Source organism: Cyphomyrmex costatus, unplaced genomic scaffold (genome assembly GCF_001594065.2).
Source record: "Cyphomyrmex costatus isolate MS0001 unplaced genomic scaffold, Ccosl1.0 scaffold100, whole genome shotgun sequence".
NCBI lineage: Eukaryota > Metazoa > Arthropoda > Insecta > Hymenoptera > Formicidae > Cyphomyrmex > Cyphomyrmex costatus.
Window position 1 is genome coordinate 2,402,805 of NW_017274955.1, and position 17,568 is coordinate 2,420,372.

Sequence of the window (17,568 nt, forward strand, 5' to 3'; positions counted from 1 at the left end):
TAATTTTTATTTGGAATTGTTTTTTTTTTTTTGAAATTACATATTTCAAAATATTTGCCTATTGAAATTAAAATTAATCATTCTGTACATATATTTAGATATAGGTCACGTTGTGAGTTGTATAAAAGATAATAAGCAGGCTTTAGAAAGCTGAGAACACTAGAGTAATGACGTGTAAGAGCTTTTTCTACAACCGCTTATAATAATCATTTTATTTACAGATTGTAATCTCATAAGTAACGTAAACGATTCAGTCGATTGAACGTCAGAATCAAAATAAATAAGATGATATGTCCCGCAGATCGTAAAGATTCTTTCCGGTACATTGGCCGCGGCCGGTTAAAACTTTCACGGTTATTCATCCATCCGGAAAAAGATGAGACGATCTCGTTTTAAATCGCTTAAATTATGTCGGAGAAACATAAATTTCTATCTCACTCGCGAAATCACATGACTTGTCGAATGTACAGTAAATTCCTGAAATTAGACATCGTCTGAAATTTCCTTAAAATCCCCTGTCCGCTGCATGTAGGATACATCCGCAATCATTACGTGGCTTTATTTATATCGAGAGAGTCAGACATAATTATAACGTGACTTATTTGTTCTGTCAAGATACGCTACAGTGCTTTAATAAACGTGATTACATGGTGCCATGTAGTAGACGATGGGAGTCAGAGATATTGATTTACGAATGACATACGTGACACACTGCAAGAACATATTCGATTACTGGACTTAATTAGCCTCAATTATTAATTACTGTACGTGCATTGCGCTCTGTTGTGTGAGTGTGTTGTGTATTCCAATAATAACTTATAAAACAAATAACAAAGAGTATTCCCAAAAGAAAGATATTCTCAAAGGTATTCCACACATTTCTAATAATATTCGAATGTCTCGCTGATTATGATTTACATGTAATACATGATATAAATGTTAAATGTATTACATATAATATATCATTTGCAACAACGATACAACTCAAAAATGAAGTGTTCCAGAAAACTGAATGTTTTGAATCATTCAAATTTTGTAATATTAATTTTAAAATGCAACTTTGATGTATTAATCGATTGATCAAGAAAGATATATTCTTTTCTCCTTTTCTTGTGTTTCTGTTTTTTTTTTTTCTATAAGCGATTTCAATATGACAATTTTTTATGACAAAGTTATGTCATTGTTGTAATACATAAGCAGATATATCTCTGCTAAAAAGTTCTCAAAATATTTATAAGAATTTTGCTTATTTTAAAAACTTACAAAGATTTTTTTTTAATATCTTAAAATTCTTGAAATTTTATGTTTTCTTTGCAAATTATGGAATAAAAAATCTTGGATATACAATATTTTAGAATCACATGTATACAAAAAGTTAAAACAATGTAAACTTTGTCAACATTTCTAAAAAATGTTTCAATGTATAAATAATTTCAGAGATTTTTTTCTAAAGTTATAAAAAATTATACAGGAATTCTGAAAAATTCTAGAAAATCATGAAAAATTCTAAAATTCATTAAAATATTACGTATAATATATAATACACTATACGTAATATATATCTACACGCATATACGATATCAAAAATAAAATTCAAAATTAATTTAAAGGACAAATAATATCCGTTAAATTCTGAGTGAGATATTTAATGAATATACACAAATATTCTCGCAATATTTCTATAGTGTTCAATTCTGCATAATTTTTTATTATTTTTCTTTATACGTATATTGTAAAATTAAAATAAAGATAGACTGTATCTAGATATAACAGATTACAATTTGAAGTACAATATGGTATTTTGATAGATATCGCGCTTCACTTGACATAGTTATGCAACGGTAGAAGTGGCTTTTCAGAATCGAAGTTCTTATATAAATGTAGATATCCTCCATATCCGTTCTCTCGTGGCAAATAGCTTTTCTTTCTAACTTTCAAAATGCACATCTTTCCTATATGTATATATGCACTTCTATTCACTCTGATATATATAACGTAAAGGCAAAACAAGACCACATGTGTTGAATGAAACCAAAATAAATCAGAAATAATATTTATAATACTACTTCTTCACGCTTGTCTTTTCATATTTTCCGCAAAATATTATGTGTGTATTAAAATCTTTTAATACAAATTTTCAAAACCTATAATCAATATATTTTTATTAAATTAATAAAATAATATTATGTGTGTGTGTGAAATATAGAAATGTATTTTAAATGTGCAAATAAAAACATGCACGCATACACATTTCAACTTTTCTTCCAACAAAAATAATCTTATTTTTTTATTAAATTTTTCACTAACTATCTCTTGTTGATAACAGAAACGAATCTCTTAGGAAAAAAACTTATCAGTTTATGTTAATCAATATACTTGAAATATAAAAAGTATTACATGCAATCTTGTATTTCAAAATCGTATATGTGTAAAGGATAAATTGTTAACTGTTAAAATAATTAATCATATAAGATATTCCTTAGAAAACTGCTCAAAATTATATTCAAAATCGTCGATTTTTTAAATTATTAATTAATTAATTAAAACTGCTGAAAATTATATTCAAAATTATATTGGATTGGAGAAAAAGTCCTTTTATGTATACGTAATAAGACTTTTTCCCTAACTCAATAATTTATAAGATTTAAGTAATGATCACAAATTCTTGAAGTACATCGCTCGCCTCAAGTTTTAAAGAATTGATTTTTTAAATCATCAATATTGAGATATCTCTCCCAAATTCTTGCAATTACAGTATTTTAAAGAATGTTTATTTTGATAATTTTTGAAAGGACAGACTTTTTTAAATCCTCAAGTGATCAGTCTCTGAAAATTGCTCAAAATTGTAATTTACTAAATTTAGGTCGCGATATATATTTAAATTCTCAAAAGATTAATCTTAACGCCTCGAATCTCACAATTCCATTTTTCAAATGCATGTCGCAATCTCTCAAATACTTGCAACTATAATATTTTAAATCACGATGATTCGATATTTTACGGGGGAACGAATAATTAATCATTCGTGTTTAATTCACATTTTGACGCGCGATTATACACATCCGTCAATTCTGAAATCTGACAACCAAAAGTATAATCGCTGACGCCAGATATAAAAGCCACGCTTTAGATTACATTTGACTGTGCAAAAAAAAAAAGATAATATAATATCCGTTGCGAATATTATTACTTTACGATTGAATCATCGACTGTGCGCGCAGCTCGCACGCGTTTCTCTCAATTCCTCGCTTGTATTCGCCTTCGTATTTAGATCGGACTTCACGTGCAGTTCTGCAGTGTACTTTCAACGCACGGAAGAAAGTGAGAGAGAAACCTGGTCGATGAGAAAAAAGAAAGAAAATGGGATAGCGTGTATTTTGGCTGGGAAGACAGCGTTACTCAAGTCGCTTTAACTAAAACATCTCGCACACATGACTTTCCTATCCTTTTCGTTGAAATTGCAAAAGGAAATGTCTAATAATGAAAATTATAATAAATCTAACATAAAAAAAGATATAAGATTTAAAAAAAAACCCATTTTTTCATCTGAAAGTTAAATTTGTTATTTCATATTTTTAAATTATTTTAAAATCTATAATTAAAAAATTATTTAAAATTTTAAATATATTTTATATAAGTATGTTTAATTTAAATATTATACATATACAACTCTTACGAAAAGACATTTTAATTTCAAATTCGTAAATCTATCTCTTAATTAACTGTATATATAAATAATGATATAACATATTCGAACAAATCTATAAACAGTATCTATAAAAAAAGAACAATTAAAAAAATATGCAAATCAAAAGGCTTTATTTCTTCTCTAAAATTGGCTACATGGATAAAAATATAGTGAGGAAATAGACGATCCTCTGATCTCTAAACAGCGTGATTATTTATTGTAAAATGAGACGAAAATGACAAAAGCGAACAAATTCATTAGAATACCAACATCTCTAGAATCTCTAGATGAATTTTTAATTCCATTGTGTTTCATTTTAAATTCTACATTGTTTTCTTTTAATAATGATTTTTATAAATAGATGTTTGGTATCCCCATGGGATCACCCCTATCTCTCATATAAGCGGAAATAGTGTTAAGATTTAGAGACTTTAACAATTGACAGATTACCTACTCAATTCTTATTTTATTTTCGATATGTGAACGACATTATTTTAGCAGTCCCTTTGGATACTTTGAATAATATCCAAAGTGTTTTCAACTTACACACAAGACTACATAGAGTCAGTGAGAAATGACAATGGAATCGACGTCGATTTGATGATTTCTACGTCGAATCGACATCAATTCAATATCTATTCCATTATCATTTCTCACTAAGGTTTACCATGGAAGTGTAAACGGTAGATTAAATTTTTTAGACACGACCGTCATTGTTGATTATAATAATAGTGTCATTTTCAATAGATATCACAAGTCAACTTTCTCAAGCAGATTTCTAAGTTATCATTTCCATCATCCTATTTATCACAAAAAAGGGCGTTATTATGAGTGCTATTAACATAGTTTTATTATTATCACATCCTCAGTTTCAACAAAAAAATCTAATCGAAACTATCCATACATTTTCAGACAATAAATTTTATTTTCTCTACCATACAAAAAAGATGTTGGTCAAACAAAGAGAAGATTAAGAACTAAATTACACGAAAATATCTCAGAGATAAAGAAAAAAAAACGGGATTTCTCTCGTTATCACAGAATAACCGAATTAACTGTAACCATAATTTTAATTAAAATACCGTAAGAATATTCTAGATAACGAACCATCATACAATAAACGACTAATATCTGAAATGGTTCACATTAAAAGGCAAAAACAGAGCTTAAATAAGCAGAATGACACGGAAACATCGGATTCATATCTGCACATCATACAATCTCTTCTCCCCTCCTAACTGCATTTTCTTCCCACCTTCTATAATTACCCTATCCAATACTACCTTCTCAGTTTCCTCAGTTCGTCTCCTAAAAAAATGTCGATATTTTTCATAACATCACAGCATACAGTGACAAGTGCTCGATTTATCGCAATTTGCTTCAACTTCTACGCATCATTTTTTATATTTTAACTAATTTTATATTCTAACTCTACACTTGTAACGTATTTCTCATTGATACAAATCTCACTTCGACAATTTGCTTTAATTATATTTCCTGTATATTAACAGATTTACAATTTTCCATTACGAATCACATGAAAGATCTTTACACAGCGACATACAATATTATATAGGAATAAGAATTTCCAAGAGCGACTCTTCAATTTGCGTTAAGACCGTAGCTGATTTGTAATCTTTTTATTTTATTTTATTGTTTAACCGTTTTAATCATATTATATATTTAATATATAATTATCAGATCGGAGTCGAAACGTAAAGTATCAAAATTATATGTGGCTCGCCCTTCTCAACATACTTTTATTCAATTTATATTATTTGAGCTATTCTATATTATATATATATTTATAATTTTATTAGTCAATACCTAAGTGAACCGCCAGTAACCAATTTTGTAATTTTCATCTCATTTCAATAAGGTACGCACAATTGTCTCCTGTGAAGCGACGCTCACACGGTTGACGGTCCGGTCCGAGTCCGACATGCGCACGAAGCGTCTCTAAATGCACGGACAAGCCTGCCGGCTGCCGAGTGCCGAGGGAGGCGAGTGGAGGCGAGACGAAGTAAAGCGCCGAAGCGTCAAGCAGCGTCAAGCGAGGCCTTGGCTTTAAAATGGCCACTCCTGGTGTCGCGCGTGCAACGCGAGACGACGTTACTCTGTCAGGTTGTTCCCAACCCCTGCGGTTCTCGCGAACGTAGAGTGCCTCGGCGAGTGTCCGTCGTAACTGTCCTGGATACCAGTTATCGACCTCACCCTGGAGATTGTGCGTGAAACAGAATCGAACACGACGGACCGGAGCGAACGAGGCGTACGAGAGTGAGATCGTCGGCGTCGCGCCGTACGGCGTGGGTGACGCTTTTCCGTGACGTTTCTTGGCAGTGACATTTCACTGATCTATACATCGGTGTCATCGGTACCTAGGTATCGTGCTTCGACGTCGTATCCTCGGCGTCGCCCGTGACTCACCTCGTCGAGAGGGAACCTCCTGCGATTGAAACAGTGGAGCCATCGGCGACGCTTTCGTGGCGCCTCAGTGACCTCTCGGTAATGCCTCAGCACTTTGGTGTTGTTCTCTCTTTTTCCTGATAGAATTAAGTATAATAAATCACAAGGGTGCACTTTCTTACGAAAATGCTACCCCTGATAGAGTCTTTATAATATAATATTACAGTTTTTCATAATATATTAGAATTATTATAGGAAACTACAACACTTTATTAAAGAATTATAATATATAATTAACACATTATAGGAATTTTTACATATCAATTTTATAGGAATAATGCTATTACACTGCTACAATATTTTGTTGTGTATTATATTATTGAAACTATAATAGTGTGATAGTGGTATTCCTATAAAATTAATATATTAAAAAATTCCTGTAGTATATTAATATATTATTGTATAATTTTATAATAAAATATTATAGTTTCTGTAATAATATAATATATTATAATTTTGGTAATATATTAATAATAATATTATATTCTCTAATTGTTCTCACTATAATATATTTTATTATATAACTATAATAAATTACTATGCAATAACACTATTGCCCGAATGCTTCCAAATATCATTTTATTCTTGTTGTTTCACATTTTTCGTGAACAACAAAGATAAAATAATACTCTTTCAAGATACTCGGGTAATGTTTTCGAACGCAGCAAAGTGTCGCAAATCGTATATATATGTATATAGGTGCTTCAAAAGAACTCCAAGATAGGACTAGTAATTTCTAAAGGTTTCAATATTCGAAGCTTCGAATAATCAAAATCATACAATTATTAAATTGATAGTAATAGTACCATGATAGATATGTACTCATAAAATTTTATATGTCAAAATTTGTAAAATATTTTAATATATTGTATTATAATATCAAAACTACGTAAGTTTAATAGCTTTCATCGATTTTACAATTCTATCTCGAATTTTCGTCTTAAAATTATTCTTTTATGCTAAAGAACACTTGCAATTAGTAAAGCCAAAACATTCGTATTAATTTATTATTCTTTATTTATATATATTAATTTGAGAGTAAATTTATTTTTATTTCTTTAATTTTCTTAACTGGATTGATTTTGATTGAGCATTAGCCTTCCTTTATACTTGTATGTATATCGAGTCTAATTAATTATTATTAATATATAATATTTCAGATTATAATATACTTCTAAAAATTATTTTAAAATCTTATATTTTTTTCAATATATATGTTTCGATTAATTCTTTTGGTTACAATATTTTTAGCATTTCCTGAATAAATTCGTCATCATTCGAACGAATGTACTTTTTGAAGGCTTCTGAAGCAATTGAAACCTCAAAATAACTTCGGAGTTTCGAAAAAATGTGAATCTTCGAAATCAGTCAAAAGTAACAGCCCTATTTCAAGAAGACAGGTGTCATAAAGTAAAGAAGAATATTTGCTTTCCAACAAGAGACAATTCCACTTTGATTATATACTCATTTTTGAAAAATTACATCCTTGGCGTTTGCTAATGTTAAACGAAGATGGAATAATTGGCTGCGATCAGCAGAAAAAGCAGCTTTGCAACTATTGTAAAATTTTAATTCTGATTAATATGATTGATTTTGTTCTTATTTCCTTATTGGATTTAAATGTATAAACAGTCATATTCAAACATTTTACAACAACTGCAAAGCTGTTTTTTTTGTGTTGAACGCAACCATTTTACACTGCGTCATCTAGCTTCTGCTGGAAAGCACTTATTTTCTAACAATAATTAAGTAACAATAATAAGCTCTCACGAGGATGCCTCGATCGTTACGTTTGTTGGCGAAGCTTTTGCATTCTATGTCGCCTCCGGCATTGAAACCAGATGTATATCTGTCTTCGATGGATTCAAATTTCCGTGTATCAGATGCGCTTTAAATGAAACATCGTATTTCGATTTGTCATGAATAAATGTAAAGATTTCTGTGCGTAGAAAATCCAAAATTATATAGTTCCGATTCTTGATTTTTTTTTGTTTTCCATGGAAGCGATAGAATGATGATACGCGACAGGCGACCTCCCATCGATCGCGGTTTACGCTACCCTTCTGAAATTCGTGGAATGTATATATGTATATACATCTGTATACAGTGTGTTACAGCAAAAACTTGAAATTAGTAGGTATAACATGTATACATATAAGTATATATATATATATATCTACAGGTTTTTAGTAAAAGTGGGACACATAAAATTATTAATACTTTTAGAATATATAATTCTGTTTTAAAGTGTTAAAAATAAAATAATATTTTTATATATTTTATTTATAGGAAATATAAATTAAAAAATTTTATATTTTATTAAATAAGAATACTTGTTTTTTATGCATTGGATAACTTTTTTATTTATTTTCGAGACAATTAATATTTTGTACAATATTAATTTCGGATAATGTGTAAACAAAGTTACATTATATATTATATATTTTTATTCCTTTAGCTTAGATAGTTAAATAAAATCAAATTGTATACATGACATTCAATTAACGAGGCATTTGTTAACAAGATATGCGAAGAATTTATACCAATTAGCGTGTCTTTACTAAAATGTTTTAGTAAGTGCACTCGTTAATAAATGTATATATTTAATAATAATATAATAATCGCACACACATTTATATTTATTCTTTACTGTCTCTAAAATTTGTAACAAATAAATACACATAAGCATATATACACATGTGTGCGTGCGTGTGTGCGTATACACACATGCTTATGCTTTACTATACATGTATATTTTATTTATACATTTTTTATTCAATAATTATAAAATCATAATTTTAATTATTATAATCTAAATTATATCCGAACTTTTAACAAATTACATTGTAAGTAGATGTTTTTTAATCGTTCTAATATGTGTCTCACTAATTAAATAAACATTTAATAACAAAAGTAAGAAACTGTTATCATTTATGCAACAGTCTCTTTAATTTATCTCTAATTAAACTTTCTAACTTCTCCGTTTATCTTATCTTCCAAATTAATATTTCATGTTTATGTGATTAATAATTCATTAATAATAATAATAATAATAATAATAATAATAATAGTAGTAGTAATAGTAGTAGTAATAATTTCAGAAACAAGATTTCTACATTATACAATAATTGTAACATCTGTGTACAGTGAGTCATAGCAAAATCTTGGAATTAGTGTATGATATAATGTATACATTAATTATTATAATTATTATAATATAATTTATTAATATAATTGTTTTATGTTATATATGCATAGATTCGATCTTAATAAATACTCTTCCTGGACGAAATCGACATGAGTAGGAGTAACGAAAACGGTATATCGTTGGCAACGCCGCCGTCGATTCACGTTGGGCCTATCATCACACCAGGGTCCAATGAAACTATTTCCATCGTGATACCGTTATCAGCACAACTGACCACAATGGCTAGTCAGAAAGTCGATAAGAATAGTAAGGATTTCGGCAGTGATACAAAAAGGGCAGTTCCAGTAATTGTCAATCCTCCTCGAAGGTACAGGAAACAAAGAACTTTTCCTTAGATTCTTTCACAATCTGTGAATTCTTTAGAATTATCTCTATATAATCTGAAAAGTATATATATATATATATATATATATATTGGCGCACAGCAGCCTCTTATTGGCGCACAGCAGCCTCTTATTGGCGCACAGCAGCCTAATCAACTCGAGTACATTTTTATTTCTGCTGTAATAAGAATATTTTTGGTACATAAGTTTAGTTTTATTAACTTTTAAATTTCTTAATAACCAAATTTTCAGTTTCTTCGAATTATTACATCCTCTTTTAGAATTTTTTCAATATCTTTCTCTCTCTTAGCTCCATTCCAACAATTTTTTATTTAAAGTCAATTGTAACTTTTATATTTTTAATTAAGATTAATGAATAATTGTGCTTATATTATAATGTTTGTCTTCAAGAATATTTAGGAATTTAGGATTAGAAAATTTAAACACATGCTTTTTTTTTCTTTCAGTCCGAAGAACAGGACATGTGGAAAAGGCTGTCCCTTTCCTACATGTATGCGATATGGACGAGCGTTTTCTAGATTGCACGATTTGAAGCGGCATATAGCTCGGCACGCAATGCGCAAGGAAAAGCTGCAGCAAATTGAACAAAAAGTCGATGTCGAAAACGCAACAAGCGATGCGACTTTACAAAACGCTCTCCTGCGCGATACGGAAAACAAGAGCGGATATCCCTGCCCACGATGTCCGAAGAGGTACAATGATGAGGATAAACTCAGAACCCATCTGATCTCACATGGCAAAGTACGATTTATTTAACGTTCTTCTAATTTTTAAACAAATTCTTGCACATGCGCCTTTTAATTTCGGAGAAAATAATCTTCATAGATCTTTGTGTATAATTAAAGCAATAATGGAAACAATTAAAACAAATTTTTAACAAAAAAAATAAGAATGAAATGTTTATATTTTGTATATTGAATTTGTTTCTCAAATTATATATAAATAATTATGTATTATTATTTGTCTAGATAACGCCAAAGAACATTCACTTGAAGCAAGAGGAACATAATAGAACACTGCAGGTTCAAGCAATTATAGATAAGTCCGCAACAATTGTAAAAAATGAGGATGACTTTCTTCTGGAAGAGATGTTGTTGATAAAAAAGGATTCTAGAAGGACAGATAAAAACGATTCGAAGATTAGGTGCGAATACTGTTCAAAGACTTTCAAAACCAAGTGGACTTTGAGCTCGCACGTAGCCGCTCACGAAGGCCGTTTCCAGTATGATTGTGGTCTATGTGGTAAGAAATTCGTCAGAAAGAGCCACTATGAGGGCCATCTGCGTTCACATGAGGCTGCCAGGCCGTATTCCTGTGAACAATGCGGTAAAACATTCAAAGAGCTCAAGCATCGTCGCGAACATACCAAGAGGAAGCATCCAAGTAATCAGAACGCAATACAAAGTTTGTTAGATAGCATTGGACCATGCGCGGCTGAAGAAACAAACATTGATCAGGCCAAATTTACTTTGTTAATGCCAGTAAATTTTGGTACATAAGAAGAATCGAAGAGGCCTTTGTCATCTAAAAAAAGATTACTATGGATCCTTCATGTTCAACTAATTGTAAGAGTTTAATTCCTTGGAACTTTTTCGGATCAATCCAGATTAGAACATTACATTCTTGGAACCTTGGGCTTTTTGTACTTCGGCTTTTTGGAACTTTGTTTGAAAGTTTCGATCCTTGGAATTTTGATTATTTAGAAGAAGGATTCCTTAAAACTGTGAATATTTGGAAAATTGAATCCTTACTTTAAATCTTCTAAATACTTGAAAGATAAAATTTCTTAAAAATTACAATTTTCAATCTTTTGAAATCGGAAATTCTTGAAATTTTAAACTTATGAAATTTTGGATCGATAATATCTTGCGTTTAGATTTTTGAAAAAGTGTCCATTCTTTAGATCTTTAAAATTCTGAAGATTATAATGAAGCGAAATTTATTTTAAAGATTTCCAAAGTTACTTAACGTTCAGGAAGTAATATGTTTAAAGAACTTTTTCAAATTGAATAACAAGAAGTTAATTGACTTTAATGATTGACAAATCAAAATCATGTGAACATTATGCTAATTATATTCAATTTATTATTCTATACTTTATGAGAAATATATTAAAAAAATAAATCTTGAACCTCTTGTATTCACTTTATTCCTTGATCTCTACATTTATTTTATATAAATTTTTTAAAAGAAAAACAGTATATCTAATTACATACTAATCATTTATTTCAGAAACAGATTTTGAAAATAATATCGAGACGTTTATATTAAAAAAAAAAGCTTGAGACGTTTATTGTAAGATAATTCAAAAAATTATTAATTAAAGAAAAACTAATTTAAAGATAATTTAAGATAATTACATTAATACAGCAGTATGATAAGAATCGTGAATTTCATTACGATATTTTGTAAAAATATAGAAAAATTTAAAAGATTATATATATTCTTTTTAGACTTGTAATATTTGTATCGAAGATGTATATTATACTTTATTTCAATTATATAGATAGATCATAGCTTTTCGGTTGTCTTCAGACTGAAGTTATCACTATGAAAGAAAATATGATATAAGATTCTTTTGTTTCGTGCAAATTAGAGAGTTCTCACTCCTCTAAAGATTCTTGCAAAATTTCGAGAATTCCAATCCTATAACCGAAAAAATCTTATCGGTATGCAAGGACGCACGTGATTTTCATGATTGATCGCGATCGGTTGTGATTGCTTACGATCGCGAGCAAGGACGAAATCCAAAAGGAGTCAAATGGGCGCGAAACGGCGGAGAGTATTCTCACGATGCAGACAAAACGCACGAGGATGTAAGAATGTTGGATACACGTTGGATAATTTACCGCCGGAAATCCTAAGTATTATCCTGAAAATGCTGCCATTGCATGATGTAGCTTGCACCGTTCGTCTGGTCTCCAGGTAGATCTCTGCCAATTTTGCCAAACTAAAGACAGTTTTAAAAATTACCAGAATAATTATTATATAAGAATTTTAGCGAAGAAAGACATATATATTTATTTTAATTAATTATTTGATTTACTATTAATTTTTGAAATATATTATATAATAAATAAAAAAAAAGGATTATGAATGTAAAAAGTCTTGAATATTTAGAAAATACATTGTTTAAATGGATAAATTTTTTTTAATTTCTTTTATACTTAGAGATTATTTTATTAATATTCCAGAATGTATTAGTACATATCGTACATATAGTTTTTGTATCGCCGCTACATAACTCTGTGATTCTAAATATATTTCAGTTATATTTCTTTGGAATCTTAAATTTTATATAAAATTGAAAGTCGTAGAAAGAATGTAGTGTTTAAAAACTAAGCCTTTTAAATTTGTCAACTTCAAAACCTTCAGATTTAAAAGAAAATTTCGAGATTCCTTGTTGAAAATTGTAAATTTTGTTTACATTAAAATTAATCTTTTAAATTTCAGCTTTCTCTAACACTTTATATTTTACTACGAAGTATAAAGTTCACTTTCTTATTTTTTCCTTAATCCTTCTTAAACAGACGCTGCTACGACGTTGCTGCCACGGTATTGAACAGCGAATTTCTAGTGGCTGGCACCAAGCTTGAGATTGCGATAAAGCGCACAGAAGATCTTATGAACAACGTAAAGACTAACACAGAGTTAGTAGAGTGTAACAAAATTTTTAACGCACTGGAACTTATTCGGTCTCAATATCGAATGCTGAAAGCAGTAACATGGCGATATACTCATACAAGGTTTCTAACTTTAAACTTTCTTCAATAATAGCAATAATAGTAAAATATAATAAAAATTACAATATTGGATAAATTTATGTTAGATCATTTCTGTGTGGTTATAAAATCCCGTTAATTTATTTAAGATTATTGTGGATTAATTTTTAAATCTCTCCATTTAAATCTGTGTTTCCTAATTTATTAACTTTAAGAAATTGCTCATATTTAATATTTTCTCTTGCTCTTATACTTTAAAAATATATTTCAGATTTTTTGTATATCAGCGCTATATATCGTATTTTCTCTCTCTCTCTCCCTGTGGTCTAAATATTTTTTTTAATTTTCTGTGAAAATTAAAACATGCGTGTATAAGATAAAAAAATCTTTAACATAATTAATGTATCATAGGATATCAATGTATAGTAATAAATGATTGATTTTTATTCAGATATTCTCCTTTGATTTAAAATATTTTTTTTTCGCTGAATGGGCATTAATTTTAAGAGAGAGGATTGTGCTAATATTACGTAAACATGTAAAAAAAAAGGATTTTAAAAAAATACTTCCTTGCCTATATATATTTTATTCACGTTAAATAGGTCGCGTGACTTATCCATCTCTTGCTTCTACGGCGGTAGAATCCTCGACAGTCTCAATTGCTTGCTGCGGACGGTCTTCAATCCTTGCCAAGAGTCATGCGTCTTTAGTTACAACGACCTGCAGATCTTTATGCGCACTTGCGAGAATTTCATGGATCATTTCGAAAAAGTTACTGAACGCAAAATAAATGGGTAACATCCTCTTATTTTCGCCATTTCATCGGGGTAATCTCATCATTTAATTTTGATTCGGGACCCAAAAAAAGAAAAAAATCGTAATTTATTTTTCGTAATCATTTCGTAATTTATTTCATAGTCATTTATTAGCGATCAATTAATGAATCAACAATCTTCGATCGAATAGCTATCGCTCACGTTCATTTAAACAATGATCAGTAAAGACAAATCGTCAATAGATCTGCGCTGGTTTCGGGATGTAAGATAGTCGACGTTCTGGACTGTCTAGAAGAGGGTCGGCAGGTGTTATCCTTTAGAATTTCATCAAGAACAGACAATCCCATGGTAAAGAGTCAATATTTTTGAAGATGTGATGAACAGAATACGTTAAACATTTTGACATTTTTATTACAAAATTCGAATAGGATTATCTAAAACTAAAAAAAATTTGAATTTTAATGTTTTTAAAAATTTCACAAGTTTTTTGAATGTATTGAATATCGTGAAAATCTTGAATGTTTCAACGACATACAGGATGTCTGAAAAATCGCCTGCAATACTTCGGGAAGTGATTCGGAACCCAAAAAAAAGGGAAAAAATCGTAATTTATTTTTCGTAATCATAATTTATTTCATAGTGTTTTATATCGAAGTGTTTTATAATGTTTTATACTATAGTGTTTCATATTAAAAAAGTTAAAACGCTATGAAATAATTTAATAATTTATATTTATAATTTTATATATTTTACATTTTTTTTAACATAAAAGTGGCCATAACTCAAAAACTTATTTCCGAACACCCTACATATTGTTTCTTTTACATTTACAAAACTTATATAAAAAATCTCTGTTTTATAAAAGACTTGAGAGAAAAATTGTATTTTTAAGAATTTTTCTCTGATATTTTAATTTGAAATATAACAATATTTCTAATTCTAAGAAAACTTTTTAAATTCAAGAATAAACATTCAAAATTTTCAACATTTCTAAGAATTTCTCCATAAAGAGCAATCTAAATTTTCAAAATTTGATTATCTAAGGGAATCAAGTTATTACCAGGTTTCAAATTATTATCATAAATGAGTTAACATTATATATCCTTTTAATCATTAAAAATAAATTACTTTTATAAAAAATTGTCAAAATCACTCTAACTCAAAAAGAATGACTAAAAAAATCTACTAAAAAAAGGTAGTTTTTAAGAATAGTTTTTGTGAAATGAAATTGACAAAAATAACATTAGATATACTTTTTTTTAAAATAAAAGTTTGATTATATATAATCAATAATTTTCTATCCAATTTTTCCTCTTCTCTAGAAAACTTAATTCTTTTAATTGTGTCAATTTAAAAAAAAAAGCCAAATTATTCCCGGATAATTAATACACTAATAATTAATACCCGGATAATAATATGGAACAGATGCTTGTTTACTTTTGGAATAAAGGAGCGATATAAAATATGGTTCAAATCAATCTATTTAATTTCTAGGTCAGCATGCATCTCAAATACGTCTTAAGACGCGCATGGTTCACGTGTTTGCGGGTGCCTAATGCAAATAACGAGTATTGCTGGCGGGACAAACAGCGATATATGTACTTGAGATTACGTCGACTGGTTGGCAGCTACAACAAGCATCTGTTTCATAAACTGCACTATGAGCGTAAGCTCATTCTTCGAGCGACGGTCCGTAAAATTTAACTAGTCACTGAACAGCTTTTTAATTAGACAGCATCTGTTAAAAGCGAAAAATGTTACAAACCAATTAAAAGAAACAATCCTATTTTTCGGATCAGCTTAAAGATACTAATAATATACAAATTTTTTGCAAATACATGTTTTTATGAACTGCATGCCAATTTGGTTTGTCTGATTTAAAAATCACAAACTAAAACTAAAATAATATTCTAAATTAAATTGATTAACAATTTTAATAATGATACCAAAGCATTTTAGAAACCTGCAAATAATTTATTGTAAAAAATTATTAGTTTTTATATAGATGTTTATTAATTTAATAAAAATCTTGTTTATTCGATATATAGTAAAAATGCATATATTTTTTGCCAATTGAGATTCTCGTCATTTTCAGGCACCATCGTTAGCATCCCGAAGACTGCCACCAGCCTCCACGTATTCAGGATACGGCGAATACGGCGGACAGTTCTTTTATTATGGTAATATGAGCAAATTCGCTTACGAGAATAGATTTAAGTACATCAGGATTAGTAACGCGGAAAACACCGGCGGAGAAATCGAAGAGGAAACTAACAGGCCGCCTTGCTTCGACTTGGTCATTGGAATCCAATTAAGGTAATTTACTAAGAATAAAAAAATTATTTGTAAAAGTCACAATAGTAGAAAAAGTTGTGAAACTATCGTAATTCATCTCTATAAACGATTTGTCTTAAAATCTTGTTTTTCTTTAAACTATAATTATTGCAAAATGAAACTACTTTCTTCTGATTTTTGAAAGTAAAGTTCTTCATTATCAACCACAATGAAAAATAAAATATCTGAAATTGAAGAGATACTATTAAAATAATATTTAATCTCTGATTTATTATATTATTATAATATTATAAAATAATCATTTAATAATGATTAAGATTTTCTTTTTCCAAAATATTGTACTGTATAATAATCATTACATGATATGGATAACATTACTGTAAAATAATAGAGCAAATTAGCAATTCGACAAATGGTTTCTCAATTAAGTGCTTAAAGTTTATATTACTTTCGAATGCAAATAAAAAAAGATAAAGAAACTATGTCAATCATGATTTTATTAATTTAGATGTTCGTCAGAATTAGCGCCACTTGCGACAAGGATGACTCTGAAAACTGATAGTCTTGATAGCTGCTGCACCAATTCGAATCAAGAATTGTATCTGAAACTAAGTATAAAATGCGCGGTGTCCAAGACCAATAGACTACCAGATACCTTCACCTGGGAGGTATGTGATCCTCGAAAGAAGCGTTTGCAATTTCGGTGAATTATGTATACATTCTTATATCTAATGTACAATATTTAGCGATTAGACCGATTTTTATTGTTATGTAACTGAAGATAAAATAAAATGGTCGCAAATTTTATACGAATATTGGAGTTTTTAAACATTTTCTATTTTACTACAAATAAAAATATTAAAAAATTTATGCTTCTAACGTCATAACCTAGTAGTAAAAAACTTATATACATATTGTATATATTTATATACAATGTGGGGCATCTAAGACAAAACACTGGAATATCTCGAAAAATTAAACACGGTAGGGAAAATGTTTCAAACAAAACACACACAAAACTTTTGTTTGAAACATTTTCTCTACCGTGTCCAATTTTATATATATATAT

General features: G+C 29.1%; 2 protein-coding genes across 2 annotated transcripts; both read left to right on the plus strand.

Moving 5' to 3' along the window:
- Positions 1-6,027: 6,027 nt before the first annotated feature.
- On the plus strand, positions 6,028-11,337 carry LOC108771864 (zinc finger protein 84). Its single transcript, XM_018537268.1, has 4 exons — positions 6,028-6,193; positions 9,413-9,669; positions 10,153-10,447; positions 10,675-11,337. Exons 2-4 carry the CDS (start codon positions 9,452-9,454, stop codon positions 11,203-11,205), a joined length of 1,044 nt encoding a protein of 347 aa, XP_018392770.1. The 5' UTR covers positions 6,028-6,193; positions 9,413-9,451; the 3' UTR covers positions 11,206-11,337.
- Positions 11,338-12,287: 950 nt separating this feature from the next.
- LOC108771362 (uncharacterized) lies at positions 12,288-17,206 on the plus strand. Its single transcript, XM_018536632.1, has 7 exons — positions 12,288-12,631; positions 13,237-13,452; positions 14,031-14,222; positions 14,447-14,552; positions 15,699-15,893; positions 16,300-16,520; positions 17,008-17,206. The coding sequence occupies exons 1-7, from the start codon at positions 12,468-12,470 to the stop codon at positions 17,204-17,206; spliced, it is 1,293 nt and encodes a 430-aa protein (XP_018392134.1). The 5' UTR covers positions 12,288-12,467.
- The last annotated feature ends 362 nt before the right edge of the window (positions 17,207-17,568 follow it).

Bases quoted from the DNA above. Each gene is read 5' to 3' on its own strand.
- LOC108771864 (XM_018537268.1), top strand. From the start codon at position 9,452: ATGAGTAGGAGTAACGAAAACGGTATATCGTTGGCAACGCCGCCGTCG. The intron at 9,670-10,152 runs GTACAGGAAACA...TTTTTCTTTCAG, and splicing joins ATTGTCAATCCTCCTCGAAG to TCCGAAGAACAGGACATGTG. The intron at 10,448-10,674 runs GTACGATTTATT...TTATTTGTCTAG, and splicing joins ATCTGATCTCACATGGCAAA to ATAACGCCAAAGAACATTCA.
- LOC108771362 (XM_018536632.1), top strand. From the start codon at position 12,468: ATGGGCGCGAAACGGCGGAGAGTATTCTCACGATGCAGACAAAACGCA. The intron at 14,223-14,446 runs GTAACATCCTCT...AATCGTCAATAG, and splicing joins ACTGAACGCAAAATAAATGG to ATCTGCGCTGGTTTCGGGAT. The intron at 15,894-16,299 runs GTCCGTAAAATT...CGTCATTTTCAG, and splicing joins AGCTCATTCTTCGAGCGACG to GCACCATCGTTAGCATCCCG.